Source organism: Petaurus breviceps, unplaced genomic scaffold, assembly GCF_028583685.1.
Source record: "Petaurus breviceps papuanus isolate PSGF00001 unplaced genomic scaffold, PetGlider_PUasm1.0 90681, whole genome shotgun sequence".
In the NCBI taxonomy this organism is placed as follows: domain Eukaryota; kingdom Metazoa; phylum Chordata; class Mammalia; order Diprotodontia; family Petauridae; genus Petaurus; species Petaurus breviceps.
Window position 1 is genome coordinate 5,313,339 of NW_027187307.1, and position 16,760 is coordinate 5,330,098.

The 16,760-nt window shown below is 42.6% G+C and overlaps 1 protein-coding gene and 1 long non-coding RNA gene across 2 annotated transcripts in view; one reads left to right on the plus strand and one right to left on the minus strand.

The window, feature by feature from the left end:
* The window catches only part of SRPX2 (sushi repeat containing protein X-linked 2), a 32,825-nt gene extending 30,393 nt beyond the window's left edge, over window positions 1-2,432 (minus strand). Inside the window, exons 1-2 of the mRNA XM_069065273.1 lie at window positions 2,133-2,432; window positions 54-241 (exon numbers count right to left, since the gene is read on the minus strand). Coding sequence (XP_068921374.1) covers window positions 54-135 — 82 coding nt within the window. The 5' untranslated portion in view covers window positions 136-241; window positions 2,133-2,432. The remainder of the gene's footprint in view (window positions 1-53; window positions 242-2,132) is intronic.
* The window catches only part of LOC138143959 (uncharacterized), a 52,474-nt gene that overhangs the window by 26,900 nt on the left and 8,814 nt on the right, over window positions 1-16,760 (plus strand). The gene's annotated exons all lie outside the window — the stretch shown is intronic.

The following is a 16,760-nucleotide window of genomic DNA, read 5'->3' on the forward strand; positions in this document are numbered from 1 at the left end:
CATCATCATCATCACAATAATAGCCCAAATGATAACCAGTTTCTCCAACTCACCTCCATACCATGTCGGGGTCACGACTTGGGTCAGGAGCATCAGTAGACAGGGAGCTCCCGTCAGAGCCAGCTGCAGGGCCATCCTCGGCTTGGACCTTTGAGAAGCAGGAGTTGTGGGGCTGTGGCCCAGGGTGTGGGGCCCAATAGTGACAAACTTCCAAGTGCCAGGAGAAGCTTCAGTGGAAGATCTGCGAGGAAAAAAAGAGAGCCCAGTGTCCTCAGGGATGGCACTGACTAGCCTGCTTTTTACTCCACTTTCTTACTTTGTTCCCCAATACCTAGTCCAGTGGGAGACTTAGTCAATGTCCCTTGTCTGAGTGAGTGACAGGTTTTTGCTGGAGTTTTGTCAGCATCCTCCCTCTCTACGAGTCATGGGTCTTGAGGACACCCTGGTGAGAGGGGGGGTGCAGATGTCACTGAGTGTGTGCTCTAGATGGGCAAACTGAGGCCCAGAGCCTGGAATAAGGCCAGCCCTAGGTCCCACATCCAGATGAAAGCCAAAGACATAAGGGACATGCACGAGCTGCCCCTCCCAGTCCCAGGCTTGGTCTATGAAATCAGTATTTCCTAACAAGCCGTGTGTGAAGGGGGGCTACCCTGTAGCTTCTTCCCCCATCCCAGGAGTAGTTGCTGCCCTGATTCTTATCTCAGCTGTGGGGCTTTCTGCCAGCTCAGGTGGCCCAGCAGGCCAAGCCACAAATCAAGGTTGCCCCAGAGAAGAGCCGTGCAAATGTACAAGGAATAAATAAGTGAGCAGGTTGTATCTGCTGCTTCTTTCTTCTCCTTGCCTTCCTGCTGCTGGGATGTGTTTTGTGAACTCCCAGGGAAATGGAAAAGACTAGAGAACTGTGGCCTTGACAGTAGTGCCCAGTAGATCACAGATGGCCCCACAAGGTCCTCCAAATATCCCTAACCCCTCAGGGAAGGAAATAGCCCTGGCACCAGAGAAATGATAAGGTCATCAGATTAGAGGACAAAGGGACCTCAGGGGCCATCTAGAACACCCCCTCCCCATCTTACAGATTAGAAAACTGAGTCCTATAGAGCTTAAGCATCTCACCCCAGAGCACACAAGAAGGAAATGGCAAAGGTCGATTGTAACGTGGTCCCCTTGACTCTAAACCCATGGCTCCTTCCATTGGGTCACACTTCTCGGTCTGGAAACCCATCGACCCTCTGTGCTTCCTATGGGAGCTGTTTCTGAAGTCCCTGTCCCCCTGGCCCTGGTTCTCTCTGTGTTTTTGTCTGTTTCTCTGTCTGTTTCCTTCCATTTTATTCAAAAAGAGAGATAGGGAATCAGATCAGATGGAAAATTGGTAGGATGGAAAGAGCAAGGAGAGAAGAATAGAAAAGGTGAGAGAGATAGGAAGGATGGAGGAGAAAGGAGGGAATAGAGAGAGTGGAAGGAAATAAATAGAAGCTAGGCAGTAAGAAAGGAAGAGATCAAAGTGGAGAGAGAGACAGACAGAGAAGGAGAGAAATACAGAGAGAGAGAAGAGGGGGGAGAGAAAGAGAGAGAGATACAGAGACACAGAGAGGAGGAGACAGAGACAGATACAGACAGACAGAGAGACAGAGAAGGAAACAGAGAGAGACAGGGAGAAGGAGAAAGACACAAAGAGGGAAGGGGGGAGAGAAGGGGAGAGACAGACAGAGAGAGAGAGAGAGAGAAAGAGACAGGGAGACAGAGAGAGAGACAGAGACAGAGAAAGAGGGAGAGACAGAGAGAGGTCCCAGGATAGCCCCTAGTTAGAGTGCTTGTGAGGTCAGACTCAGGCATCCTCTGCCCTGAGCCCCAGATCTGATCCACTTTCTTTGTTTTAAGGCAACTGTTTTCTTTTTCAAGGCTCGTTCCCTCCATGTCCCCCGCCCCCAGCCTTTTGCAGATCAAAGTTCCCTCTGGGTCTCCATCCCCCTGCCCCTCGGAAGGTGGGGAGAGCAGGCTGCTTGCCCCAGGAAGTTCAGGCATAAAACCTACAGCAAACAAAGATCCAGCCCAGCTGCCTCTTCCTTCCCTCTTTCCCTCCAGCCAGTGAATCAAGGGGGGTTAGGTGCAGGAGAAGAAAGGGCAGACCTTACCGAGCTTGGGGTCTTTGTTTTCTTGCCTCCTCCTTCAGGGAAAACTTTTACTTTACTTTTAACATTCCTAAAAGCAGCAGCTCCCGGTCCTAGACTGTGAACAGTGTCCAGATGTTAGCCTAGCTGCATCTGCCAGAAGTTCCCTTAAAGCTATACTGTCCCTAAAGCTATAGTTGTTCTCCCCCCTGGCAAAGAAGGAGAACAGAGAGGTGGAGACAAAGAGACATGAGGGCTGAAGGTCAAGGGGAGGAATGACGGTCACTGGCCTTCATCCCATAATGATATTAATGACTGTGGCTCGTTAAGGAGCCCCGAGAGACAAGCTTGAAGGTGTGAGGCTCTTCTGACTCAAGAACTGACCATGCTTCTGAGAAGAGGAACAGAGTGGCCAACATCTGATACTCCCCCCTCTCAGTACAGCACTCCTAGACCACCGTCCTTGGGGTCAAGGGGCAGACACTGGTACCTCACTGACCACTTAACTCCTCTAGACTCTGGGTCCCAGATGAGATGAAGAACAATGACATCTCCTTTTATAGGAAGAGGGGAGAAAAGGCAGTTCCAGGAGAGATGATTTGGTTATTTATTGAGCTGGACAATACAGGTGAAGCCTGCAACCCTCCTTCCCCCAGCCAGGCCCCCTGAAAGCTGCTCTTTGGGTTTTCAAAATTGTGGCTCCCAAGCCCCTAGCCAATATTTTATACCTTAATTCTGGTTGGCAGCTGGATGGTAGATAGAGTGGGGGGCCTGACCTGACTCCAAAACCTGGCCTCAGAGTCTTACTTAACTCTATGACCCTAGATAAGTCTCTTAACATCTTTTGTGTCTCAGTTTTCCCATTTGTAAAATGGGGATAATAATAGCACTTACCTCTCAGGGTTGTTGTGAGCATCAAATGTGCTAACATATAAAGTAAAAATGCTGTATAAATGCTATGTAAAAAATTAAAAGCAAAGGCATTTATTTAAACAGAAGATCAAATAAATCAAAAGGAAAAAAAATCTTCTAAACACACCAGACACATTCTCCCAGATTCCTTTCCATTGGTAGGAGAGGGGACACTAGAAGCTCATGCAGCTCATACTCCTAGCTAGAACACCTCACTTCCTCTGAAGTGGACAGTTGCTTCTCCATGGAACTGCTGACATCATCTACTAGTTCACTTTCTCCACTGTGCTGCTATTGAATGGCTACTGCAGTCTGCTGCTTCTCTGCTGAATTGCTGCTGGGCTACTTCTTCTCTGTATAGGAATTTAGAATTCTTTGGTCTATTTCAGTTCTTTTGTGAGTAAGGCCCATATCATACCCATCCAGCAGAGTCCCTCAGGTCATTTACTTTCCTTTTTTTCCCTCCTGAACTAGGAATAGTTCTCACTTTATGTAAATTCGAATTATGGGACTTTATATAAAGAATTTAAAAAGAAATCTGCATTCCAAAAAAAACCCTCCCAGATGTTAAATTTACTGTACAGTACTGTGCTCCCTCTACCCTTGCCCCTTGGCTCAGCACTTCCTCAGCCTCCCACCCAGCCACCAAAAATACCTTAAAACCCCCCAAAACAAAAAAAACAAGCCTCCAAGTGAAAGCAGAAGGACTCCTAGAGAGACCACCACCACTATCAGTGCAGTTCTGCTGGATCAGGGACCACCAGATGGTCCCTGTGTGTTCTTCTTGCTTTCTCCCCTCAGTGTCCTTGAACTATGTTCCCCCCCTTTCTCTCTGCAGCACAAGTCATCTCTTTTCTGCCTGCTTCCCTCCCTTCCCTACCTCCTCTGGCAAATTCCCATTACTTTAAAAATCATTTTACCTAGAGGTCTGTGGAATGATCCATTTGCATAAAGTGAGCCGTGTCTGTACTTTAGTTGGCCCCAAGTAGGAACTTATCTAGACTTACTCAGTACTTGAATGGGGTGAGCATTGTGTCCTATCGTTTTGCTAGCTTCAGGCCCATGTAGATTACCCAGAGTCTACCTCCAGCCCCACTGGAGAGGTAAAGCAGAACCCAAACTATGCTCCCTGTGTTCTGGCCCTCCTCCTCTTCCTCCTGCCACTGGAACATGGACTCCTTCTTCAGGGATCTTAAGCTCTCACCCAGTGTTGCCTTGAACCATTCTACCATACTGCTTCTTGGCCATCCAGAACCTAGTTTGACCCCTTCGCCCCTTTGCAAACTCTAGTTCCCATTAGAATGTAAGCTATTTGAGGGCAAACACTGTCTAGCTTACTTGTATTTATGCTCCCAGTGCTTAGCACAGTTCTTGGCATGTAGTAAGCACTTAGTAAATACTTTTAAATTCATTTTTCTGTATTCTTCTAGTTGTATCTAGACCACTGCCCCCTTTACCTATGTTTGACAGTGCAGTAGTAATCTCTAAACTGGTTCCTAGTTCTGTTTCCCTTTTACTATTAGCTAGGCACCAAAAAATGGGAGGAATTAGAAAGTCTCTTATTAACTGAGGAGATGGCTCATTGTAAGCAGCCAGTGATAAGACAAAGTAGAATGGGAGAAGGGCAAAAGAAAGGCACAAAGTCAAGGGGAGTGGGGAGAGTTATCACTTCAGCTTGGGGGAATCAAGGAAGGCTTCATGGAAGAGGTAACATTTGAACTAGTTCTTTAAGAATAGGGAAATTTCAATCAGCATAGATGGGAGTGGGGGAAAGAGTTTGGTGTATCCCAGGTTGGGGAAATCCATGAACAAAACCAGGAAAAATGCCTATGATGTGGGAGGGAATGTTCCCTGTACCTAGAAGAGTGTCTTGCTCTTACTAGGTGTTGAACAAATGTTGAATTGAATATAATTATAGCACAGGACTCATGAAGGGAAGTAAAATGGGGCAGAATAGCAAGAAGTATGCCAGACCTAGAAAAATGGGGACACCCGGGTTTGAATCATGATTCCAATGTTTACTAGTTATATGACCTTGGCAAGTCAGCTTCTCTGAACCCCAGTTTCCTCACCTGTAAAATGAGAATAATAAAGCTCACAGCTGCTCTGGTTTAGAAGGGACCCCAGAAGCTATCTGGTCAACTGGTACTTGAATAAGAATCCTTTCAACAACATACCCAACAAATGATAGGTCTTGGCTTGAAGACATCCATTGAGGTCCTAACTCTGTGATCCATTAGTTTAGCTATCCACATCCACCTTTGTGTTCCCTGCAGATTTGATGAGGATGCCACATATACCTTTAGTCAAGTCATAGACTATGCAATCTGTGGCCTAGGATGGTCGTTCTGGGTTTACATGTACTGGGTTCAGTCTTGGGGCATTCTCACTAATCATACTCCGACTTGTATCCCTACTTAGGGTTTCCTCTGGGGATTTCAGAATTTGTCTTGTGTCTCTGAAATGGTAAGGGACCCTTAGATCCCATGTAAGTACTCTGTCTAGCAATACATTGAATCTAGGACAGGTTTTATTTAACCTTACAAAAAATGCAAAGGACTCATATCTGAGTCCATAAACTGTCCAGACTCTTCTTCCCTTGTTCCCTCTGTCATTTTGCTCTCCCTTTAAAAGGTCAAGTCCAAGAGTAGAGCTCAGGTATGTGGGTTGTAAATGAATCGCTTGGGCTAGATGCATCCACATCCTTATTTAGGGTTTGGCTGTCGAACTTCAGTATGAAGACTCCAAATGTATTCCAGCCCACCTCACTCCATTTCTTCTATCACAATATCATGGCATTTTGTCAAGAGGGCTGTCAGAATCAAGATTTGCCCAAACCAAAAGGATACTTTCAGAAGAAGAAGGAGGAGGAAGAGGAGGAGGAGAACAAGAAATTAACTTAGTTGGGCATGATTTGTTCTGGATGAAGCCATGCTGAAGTTTAAAAAAATTAAATGTTTAATTAGAAATATAATATTGAGCGTTAACACAACCAACTAAATATGCACAGCTTAATTTAGAGTTAAATTTGTTTCATTGCATAGAGTATCACAAGGATTTTTTAGTCACTCCCTATAGGTCCTGATGGAAATTCTTTGTCTCATTTCTTTTCCTCATCTGTGGTTATAATTAGAACATCACCGTGTTCTGCTTTCTCCACTTTTGCATTATCTTATAAAGATCTTCCAGATTTCTCTGTATTCTTCATAGTCAGGTATAGGGACTAGGCTTGTGATTTCATTGGTAGAGGGGGAAGGGAAAGAGAACCTACTATATGACAGACCCTAAGCTAAGTGCATCTCATTTGCTCCCCACAACAGTCCTGACAGAAGTAGGTGCTATTATGATCACCATTTTCTGGTTGAGGACACTGAGGCAAACCAAGGTTGAGTGACTTAACCAGGATCCCACAGTGTCTGAGACTGGATTTGAACTCAAATCTTCCTGTCTTCAGGCCTAGCTCTCTATCTATTGCACCACATAACTAGCTTACCTGGGAACTCCTTTTATCAAAACAAGTCGGCACCTTCTCTTCAGTGTCTTAATTGTAGGGGTTGCTCAAAGCCCTGAGAAGTTTGGTGACTTGGCCAAAGTCACACAGCCAGGATGTGTCAGAGGCAGGATTTGAATCTAGGGCTTCCTGGCTTGGGGCCAGCTGTACCCTGAGATCAATTCATTATGCCATACTGTCTATTGTCCTCTTTCTTCCTTATCTGTCGTAATTTTGCCAGAAATTGACATCTAGTTTCCTGGATTGTGCAGGGTTTTTATGAAGCAAGCTCATGGCCAGCTTGCAAGAGCTTATGGCTGAAATGTTCCTTTGGGCTGAGCTGGTTGAGGCCCTTCAATGACAGGCTGAGAGAGAAACAGCCTTTCTGCCTTCGGGCATTAGGGAATTAGGATACTGAGTCAGACTGACTGTCTGAATGCTTACTGGCTGCTCACAGAGCCCTTTCCATCCCCTCCCACCCAGGCCCTCAAAAATGAGGCTATTATACGCATTTCTCAGTTGCTATGCCGATGGCTTAGCAGCCCCTCTGTTTCTAGGCAGACATTCAGGGAATATTGGGAGGCAGATAATGATGATGTGGAGGTTAGTGTTGCTAAACTGGTTTTTTTCCTCTTTCGTTTTTATTCTTTGTTATAAAGAGATGACACCCTGGGTAGGTGGAGAGAAAGGAGAGGTACATTCAGAAATAAAGGTGATATTTTAAAAAAATCAGTATAATTAAAAGAAATTTCCCCCCTTACCACAGATCTGCAAGATGCCTCCTCCTATTCTCTTCTATTTTTTTTTCATCTTAGGACCTTTAGCTTGCTCAACAAATCTTTTGTGGAGTCCTTATTCTGGAGAAGACTCTGTTCTAGGCATGGTGGCGGGGACACAGAAGTAACTAAGGCAAGGTTCCTGCCTGCAAGGCACTTTTAGTTTAGTTGGAGAGACAATCCAGGCCAGGGAAACAATAGCAATACTAGACATTCTGCCATATGGAGCCAAATCATGTGGCACACATTTGGAGTACTGGAGGAAGTCAGAAGAGAGTGATATTGATGGCTGCTATCTGAGACAGGAAAGTTTTCATGGAGGAGGTGAAATGTGAGATAGATCTTGAATGGCTGGTGCGATTTGGACATTCAGATCAGAGAAGGGAGGGTAGTATCAGGACCAAAATCGCAGAGGCAAGAAAAAGCATAAAGTATTTGTAGGTCATGGAGGAAATGGACCTGGCTGAAGTGAAGCTTACAAGTTGAGGACAGGTACTGAGAAGCCATGCTAGACAGGGCCTTGAAAACTGAGCTAAGGAGGTAAGGTTTGATTTGGTAGGAAATGGGGGAGAGGCATCCTGCTAATGATGTCATATGATAGTGAGTCAGTGGAAATGGCCAATGGCACTAGGCTGCAACATGGAATAGGGAACCATTGAAAGTTTTTGAGCAAAGGAGTGACATGATAAAATTGGGGCTTTAGAAAGAGTCATATGATAGTAGTATTCACAAGGATCAGAGTGAGGAGAGACTGGAATCTGAGAGGCTAGTTAGGAGATGATTACAATAATATAGGAATGTAGTAAAGAAGGCCTGGACTATACAAGAGAAACTTCCAGTCAAAAATGAATGGTTCTTGTTGACTGGCTTTTGGGCTTTGGGGGGAAGGGAGATAGGGTAAAGGAGAGAGATGAGTTAAAGTTGGATTCCAGGTTTTGAGTCTATGTGATTGGCTAAATGGTAGTGCCATAATCAGAGACAAGGCCTTTAAAAGGGAGGACCAGTTTATGTGAGAAAATGAGTTCACTGTTGGACATATTGGAACCAGAAAGGTTTTCTTTTCACAGTGCTGTTAAAACTCTTTCTTCAGAGCCAATTTTTGTCTGTCTATTTTCTAAGTGAAGACATTTCCAGTCTAGCTGTTTTCAGCTTCTTGGAGATAATTTTCAATTTTTTGAATGTTTTCTGACATTCCTTCAAACACCAACATCTTAGTCACCACAGAGAGGTTTAACGTCAAGGACTCTGAGGCTGAAAGTGGCCCTGAGCTTGAAGGTGCCGAGACAGCCAAGTGGTGGCAGACCAGTTATCCAAACCACTGCTTTCTCCAACATTTTCTGCTACCTCAATCCCATTTGAATAAGAGTGCTAAGAGGATAGATGTTCTCATGCACATACCGTTCAAATGGAATGTCTATTTTTGGGGAATCATATGAATCATTCCATCCCCATTTAGTGCAGTCTGTGGTCTAGGAAATGAGGGCTGCATCAGACAGTGTGGTGGTGAGACCTAACCTAGCATCATTTTTGGATGGAGAAGAAGCCACAGAAAAAAGAAGAATGAAAAGAGCAAAGCAGAGATGAGAAATGTGGGGGCGGTAAAGAGGAATAAAGTAGGGAGACCAAGGATGTCACAGAGGTGGAGGAGCATGGAAAGTGAAACAAAGAAGAGGGAGTGAAACCAGCATTTATTCAACTCCTACTGTGTGCCAGGCACTGCAATGAACCCTTTACCAATAGGTTCTCATCTGGGAGGGGATTTCAGTGGAGTGAGAGATAGCACAAATGAATAGGACCAATGGACCCATTGGAGGAGAGAGACTGGACAGGCAAATCATCTCACAGGCTATTGTAGCGTTCTAGGCACCCTCTACTAGGGTGGGGCAGTGTGAAGGGGAGAGCAAAGGACACTGAAGGAAGAATTTACAGGGTCTGGAGAGGGAAGGAGCAAAGGGAGAGAAGATAAGGACGTAGGATCATAGAAAGTAGCTGGAATTTCCCCCAGCAGACAGTTTTCTCTCAAGTACTGCTGTATATACAGAAGGAGATGTGACTAAATTAGTGGGCTGAATGCTGGGTGTAACATGGTCCTGAGCACCTGCACAAGGCCTGGACTTGGTCCAAGAGCTTCTTGGGAGAGAGAGCACTCAGGTTTATAGAAAGATGCACTGAAGACATGGAGGGGAATGGAGCTTCCCACCATGGCCCTCAGCTCTAACCTGCTTCCCTAGACTCTTTGGGGACTTTCTCCTTGACTGAGATCAGAGCTTGTCTCTTGCTTTGAAATGAACTGTATTGTTCCCGGCTGGAGAGTTCATTCACTCGTGTGTGTATGTGTGTGTTTTGCTGTTTTTAAATCTGTAACTTCTCTGACTTCTGTTTGCTGCTTTCGTGTACAAATGAATTTACTTGGAAATCTCCTTTTCTGAAAAATATCACACTAAGTCAGCATGAAAATATGTTATCCTCCCCCCCGCAAAGTGAGCTTTTCACAAGGATTCCTGAAGGGAGGATCTTGGCTTGGTGATGGCCAAACTGGCACGGAGAGCACATTTGCTCATGTAGGCACTGAAGTCTTTCCTGCCTTCTTCTCTGAACTGCCCTGAGTTTGGTGAAGGGGGGCCACTCAGCAGTACAGCGATGAGGGAAACGGAGATGTTGGCACTTTGGCCCTGACCGATCTGATCAGTGTAACTGCCTTACATGATATGGTTGCTTCATCTCTCCACGAACTGGAAGTTTTCATTTCTGAAGTGTGGTAGATAAGGTCCTATAAAAACCATCTCGAGAGAAGTGAGATGGAAGAATTTACCCAAGGAATGAGTAAATGAATGAATGAATGAATGAATTGAAAGCATACTTACTGTGTGCCAAACACTGTCTTATAAAAGCAAGGCTTTTTGCCTTCAAAGAGCTTACATTCTGGCAGGGGAAGACAGCACATATAAGGTAGTGGTGGCCAGGGAAGCTTGTGACAGGGGTGGTGAATAGAACCAGTGGACAGTCAGTTGGCAGAGAGAGAGTCAATGGATGGGGCCAGGATAGATGGTCAGACAGGATGTCTAGGACAGTCTAGATATGGCAGCCTATGCATGTTGGTGCTGGTTTAGGACAGTGCCAAAGCTGAGTGAATTAAGTCACACAGAGCAAGTTTCAGGAGGTTCAGTGATCCAGAGAGAGCAGAAGAAATGCAGGTGACAAGGAAGTGGCCAGGGAAAGTCATCAGATGGGAGAGGATTTGATGAAAATTGTCAAATTAATGTACCATTATAGCAATACCTTTTACTATTATAATTCTCAGAGAGTACTTCTATATTATAGCTAAACACTCATTCCCAGTAATGTTCCATTGATCTAGGCAGGATAAAGTCTGTGTGAGAGGTCATAAGGGCTTTAATTAGGTGGTTGTGATGTCAGTGGGGATACCCTCAAGAGAAAAAGGGAGGTTAAGAGGAAGGACAGGTTTTGAGGGAAAGATGACAGGTTCTGTTTTAAACATGTCAGGTTTAAGATACCTACAGCATAGGCAGGTGGAGAAGTCTAGCAGGCTTTGGGCACATCTTTCCTGCTGTTGAAGGCAAATTACTTGGTCAGACTTTGAGGCTGGTGCCCCATTCTAGTGGGTGTGTATTTTAGAGCTCTTTTTATTCTGTATCAGGGAGGGGGGCACCTTGAGCCCCCACAGCTTCTATCTTGCACTTCACTTACTGTCAGTTGCAGAATCTTACTGTTGGAAGGAGCCTTTTGTTGGTCTGGTCCAATCTCTACATGAATAAGAATCCATTTCCTACATACTCTGTGCCCCCCATAACTAAGAAGTAGTCATCTAGCATGAGACGTGGACTTTCCAGATTTAGTTCATACTAATCACATGCATCACAAAATATAATCATTTTTCAATTCAGTTTGCATATATTTAGTTCAAAACAGCAAGCATCTTTCCAGCACTTACTATGTGCCTGGCTCTGTCCTGGGGTACAAAGGCAAAAATGAAGAGTCCCTGCCATCACAGGGCTTTGTCACAACTGTGGAAGAGGCTTGGGGTGTGCCTTGGAAGGAACTGGGGGCTTCCAAGAAGTTGAGGTGACAGTGGAAGTAATTACAGGCCCAGGGAGCAGCAGGTGCGAATGTATGGAATTAGGAGCAGGAGCTGTAGGTGGCAGCAGTAGGCCAGCTTGGCTAGTGCATAGAAGGCCATAAATATGGAGGAGAAGAATTTGTATTTTTTCCTAGAGTCAAGAGGGATATAGTGAAGCTTCTTGAACACAGAGTGACATGATTAGATCTGTGCTTTATTATCTCCTTTGATCCTCACAACAGCTCTGAGTAGATGCTATTATTATCTCCATTTTACAGTTGAGGAAACTAAGTCAGAGATGAAGTGACTTCCCCAAGGTCACACAACTAGTAAGTATCTGAGACTGGTTTTGAACTCATGTCTTCTTGATTCCAGGCCCAGTGCTCTATCCAGGGTGCCACTGGCTACCACTATTTCTATTGAGTGTACCTCTATCTTCTCAGGCACCCAGGCTTTCAAACCAGATACCATCCTCTACTTCTCACTCTCTGTCAATCAGTTGTCAAATCCTGTCACTTCTGCCTTTATAACATCTCTCATATGTGTCCCCTTCTCTCCTCTGATGTGGCCACCACTCCAGTGGAGGCCTTCATCACTTCATGGCTAGATTATTGCAATAGCTTCTGGGGGGTCAGCCTACCTACCTACCTACAGGACTCTTCCCACTCCAGTCCATCCTCTACTCAGCTGACAAGGTGACCTTCCTAAAGCACGGGGCTGACCAGGTCACCTCTCTTCCCTCAATAGACTTCAGTGGCTTCCTCCAGGAGCAAAGAGAAAATTTTCTGTTGGCTTTTAAAGCCCTTCACAACCTGGCTCTTTTCTCCCTCTTCAGTCTTCTCATACTGTCCTCCACAAGCTCCATAATCTCATGACACTAGCTTCATTGCTGTTCCTCTCACAAAAGAAGAAGGGAGGAGAAAAGAACAAGCATTTATGTAATACCTACTATGTTCCAGGTACTGTGTTAAAAAAAATAGGAATTTACATAGTACCTACTATGTGCTAGGCACTTTACAATTATTAACTCATTTGATCTTGATAGACACCAACTATCCAAATTTGAACTCAGGTCATCTTGATTTCAGGCCCAGTACTCTATTTCCTATAATACCAGCTGCCTCTGATGGCATTTCATCTCCCACCTAGGGCATTTCCACTGGGTGTTCCCTGTGTTTCCATTGGGATTTTCTCCCTCTTTACCTAGGCCTCCTGGCTTCCTTCAAGTCTCAGATAAAATCCTGCCTTGTACAAGAAGTCTATTTCCCTTAGTGCTATTGCCTGCCCTCTGAGATTGCTTTCTATCTACTCTGTATATCACCTGTTTCTATGTAGCTCTTTGTATGTTGTCTCTTCTATTAGAGTGTGAGCTCTTTGAGGGCAGAGATTGTTTTTGTCTCTTTTTTTCCCCTTAGCACAGTGTCTAGCACATAGAAAGTGATGACTAACTAAGCTGAATAATCTGCTCTGTCTTTTTGGCTCCAGACTGTTCTCCATATCTAGTCCAGCCATCCATCAGGAAACCAGGGCCTACTCAGCAAAGGCATGTGGCCATCCAGTCTGCCACTGGGTACATGCCTGGGAGCTCTACCCCCCTTACCCTTACTCTTGCTCTCAGAATAGCAATCAATTATTATCTATTAATGGAAAGAGCTTGACTCTTAGTGGCATTATGGCTCCACTCATAATCCCTGCAACTTCCTAGAACAAAAATATGGATTCACTTCTCGCTTCTGATACTTACACCTTATGTTACATGACCTCTCTGGGCCTCAGTTTTGTCCTCTGTAAAAAGAGGGGGTTAGTCTGTGACTTCAATATTTTATTTTTTCCAATTAAAACAATGTAAACGTAATTTTTACATTCATTTTTTAAAATTTTGAGTTCCAAATTCCCTCCCTCTTCTCTCACCTTCAGATAGCAAGCAATTTGATATAGGTTATACATGTGCAGTAATACAAAATATGTTTCCAGATTAGTCATGTTGTGAAAGAAAACACAGACCAAAAAAACCCCAAGAAAAATAAAGTAAAAAAAGGATACTTCAATCTACATTCAGACTCCATCAGTTCTTTTTTTGGAGGTGGATAGCTTTTTTCCATCTTAAGTCCTTTGGAATTGTCTCCTATCATTGTATTGCTGAGAATAACTCAATCAATTCACAGTTGATCATTGTATATTACTTCTATTACTGTATGCAAGGTTCTCCTGGTTCTGCTCATTTCACTTTTCATCAGTTCATGTAAGTCTTTCCAGGTTTTTCTGAAATCCATCTGCTCACCATTTCTTATAGCACAGTAGTATTCCATCATAATCATATACCATAACTTGTTCAGTCATTCCTCAATTGATGAGCATCCCCTTAATTTCCAATTCTGTACCACCATAAAAAGAGCTGCTATAAATAGCTGTTTTTTTTAATGTCTTTGGACACAGACCTAGTTTTGGTATTGCTGGGTCAAATGGTATACACAGTTTGATTGCTGTTTGGGCATAGTTCCAAATTGCTTTCCAGAATGGTTGGATCAGTTCACAACTCCACTAGTGTATTAGTGTCCCAGTTTTTCCACATACCCTCCAACATTTGTCATTTTCTTTTTCTGTCATGTTAGTCAATATGATAGCTGTGGGGTGGTACCTAAGAGTTGTTTCAATTTGCATTTCTCTAATTTTAGATTTAGGGCATTTTTTCACATGACTATAGATAGCTTTGATTTCTTCTTCTGAAAATTTTTTATATCCTTTGACCATTTATCAATTAGGGAATGACTCATATTCCTTTAAATTTGACTCAGTTCTCTACATATTTGAGAAATAAGGCCTTTATCAGAGAAACTTGCTATAAAAATTTCTCCCAGTTTTCTGCTTTCCTTCCAATCTTGACTGCATTGATTTTGTTTGTGCAAAACCTTTTCAATTTAATAGACTCAAAATTATCCATTTTATATTCCATAATGCTTTATATCTCTTGTTTGGTTATAATTTCTTTCCTTATCCATAGATCTGACAGGTAAACTTTTCTGTGCTCCCCTAATTTGCTTATGGTATCACCTTCTATGTCTAAATCATGTATACATTTTGACCTTATCTTGATATATAGTTTGAGATGTTGGTCTATACTTAGTTTCTGCCAAACTGCTTTCCAGTTTTCCTAGCAATTTTTGTCAAATAGTGAGTTCCTGTCCAAAAAGCTGAGATCTTTGCATTTATCAAACACTAAATTACTATGGTCATTACCTACTGTGTATTGCATATCCAATCTATTCCACTAATCCACCACTCTATCTCTTATCTAGTACCAGATTGTTTTGATGCCCCCCATTTTTTCATTGATTCCCTTAATATCCTTGACCTTTTGTTCTCCCAGTTGAATTTTCTTATTTTTTTTATAACTATAAAATAATTTTTGCAAGTTTGAGTGGTATGGCACAGAATAAGTAAATTAATTTAGGTAGAATTTTCATTTTTATTATATCGGCTCAGCCTACTCATGAGCAATTAATATTTTTTTAATTGTTCAGATCTGACTTTATTTGTGTGAAAAGTATTCTGTAATTGTGTCCATATTGTTCCTGGGTTTGTCTTGGCAGGTAGACTCCCAAGTATTTTATACTGTCTCCAGTCATTTTATGGGCAACTAGGCAGTACAGTGGATAGAGGGTTAGGCCTGAAGTCAGGAAGACTTATCTTCCTGAGCTCAAATCTGTCCTCAGACACATGCTAGCTGTATGACCTTGGACAAGTCACTTAACCTTGTTTGCCTCAGTTCCTCATCTGTAAAATGAGCTAGAGAAGGAAATGGCAAACCATTGCAGTATCTTTGCCGAGAAAACCCCAAATGGGATATAAAGAGTTGGACATGACTGAATAATTATTTTAAATGGAATTTCTCTTTCTACCTCTTGCTGTTGGATTTTGTTGGTTATATATAGAAATGCTGACAGTTTGTGTGGGTTTATTTTATATCCTGCAACTTTACTAAAGTTGTTAATTATTTCAACTTGTTTTTTAATTGATTCTCTAGGATTCTCCAAATATACTATCATATCATTTGCAAAGAGTAATAGTTTTGTTTCTACATTACCTATTCTAATTCCTTCCATTTCTTTTTCTTCTATCATTGCTATAGCTATTATTTCTATTATAATACTGAATAATAGTGGTGTTAATGGGCATCCTTGCTATGACCCTGCTCTTATTGGGAAGAATTCTAGCTTATCCCCCTTACAGATAAATGCTTGTTGATGGTTTTAGATAGATTCTTCTTATCATTTTAAGAAATGCTCCATTGATTCCTATGCTTTCTAGTTGTTGTTTTTTAAATAGGAATAAATGATGTATTTTGTCAAAAGCTTTTTCTGCATCTGTTGAGATAATCATATGGTTTTTGTTGGTTTTATCAATTATGCTGATAGTTTTCCTAATACTCAACCAGCTCTGCATTCCTGGCATAAATTCCACCTGGTCATAGTAAATGATCTTGCTATAATCTCCTTTCTAGTATTTTATTTAAAAAATTTGCATCAATATTCATTAAGAGATTTTGTCTTTACCTTTCTTTCCCTGTTTTTGCTCTTTCTAGTTTAGGTATCAGCACCATATTTGTGTTGTAGAAGGAATAGAACTCCTTCTTTGCCTATTTTTCCAAATAGTTTATATGGTATTGGAATTAATTGTTCCTTAAATGTTTGGTAGAATTCACCTGAGGATTTTTTCTTAGGGAGCTCATTGATGCCTCTTTTTTCATGATTCTCATGTATCACTCTCATTTCTTTTCCAGATTTTTCCTCTACCTCTTACTTGGTTTCTAAAATGAGATCTTTCAGGAATTCTTTTTGGGTCTGTCACCTTTGATCTTCCCTGTCACCATAGTAACTTTCTGTCATCGGGTTCTTTTTTTCTTTTCTTTTTCTCATTTCCCATATTCCTTGGCTTTCAACTTTATGTTAAAAGTTGGGCTCTATTCCGGGGATAGAGCCTGCGTTGTACCCTAGTGCGATAGACCTTTTCTGCCAACCTTCTAGGTTGTCTTGGACTGGAAAATTCTTTCATACTACCATTTTGTCAGTTCTGTTGCTCCAGAATTCATCTTGAAGTGTTATTTTAAAGTTGTTTGGAGGGGAATTTGAGAGAGATCAGATGAGTCCCCTGCCTTTACCCTGCCAAGTTGGCTTTACATCCCCATTTGTCAGTCTTTATATCATGAAATTTTCCCACCTGTTCCCAGTTTTTGCACTTATTTCACATGAACATCTAGAGCCTATACTGTGATATCATTCCTGTCTCCTTCCTGTGGTGCTACAGTGATAGTTTTCTTACTTCCTGTCCTAGTACAGTGACTTTTTTTTATGCCAACTTCTAGGCTTTGTACTGTGAAATATTTTTGACCTATTTTC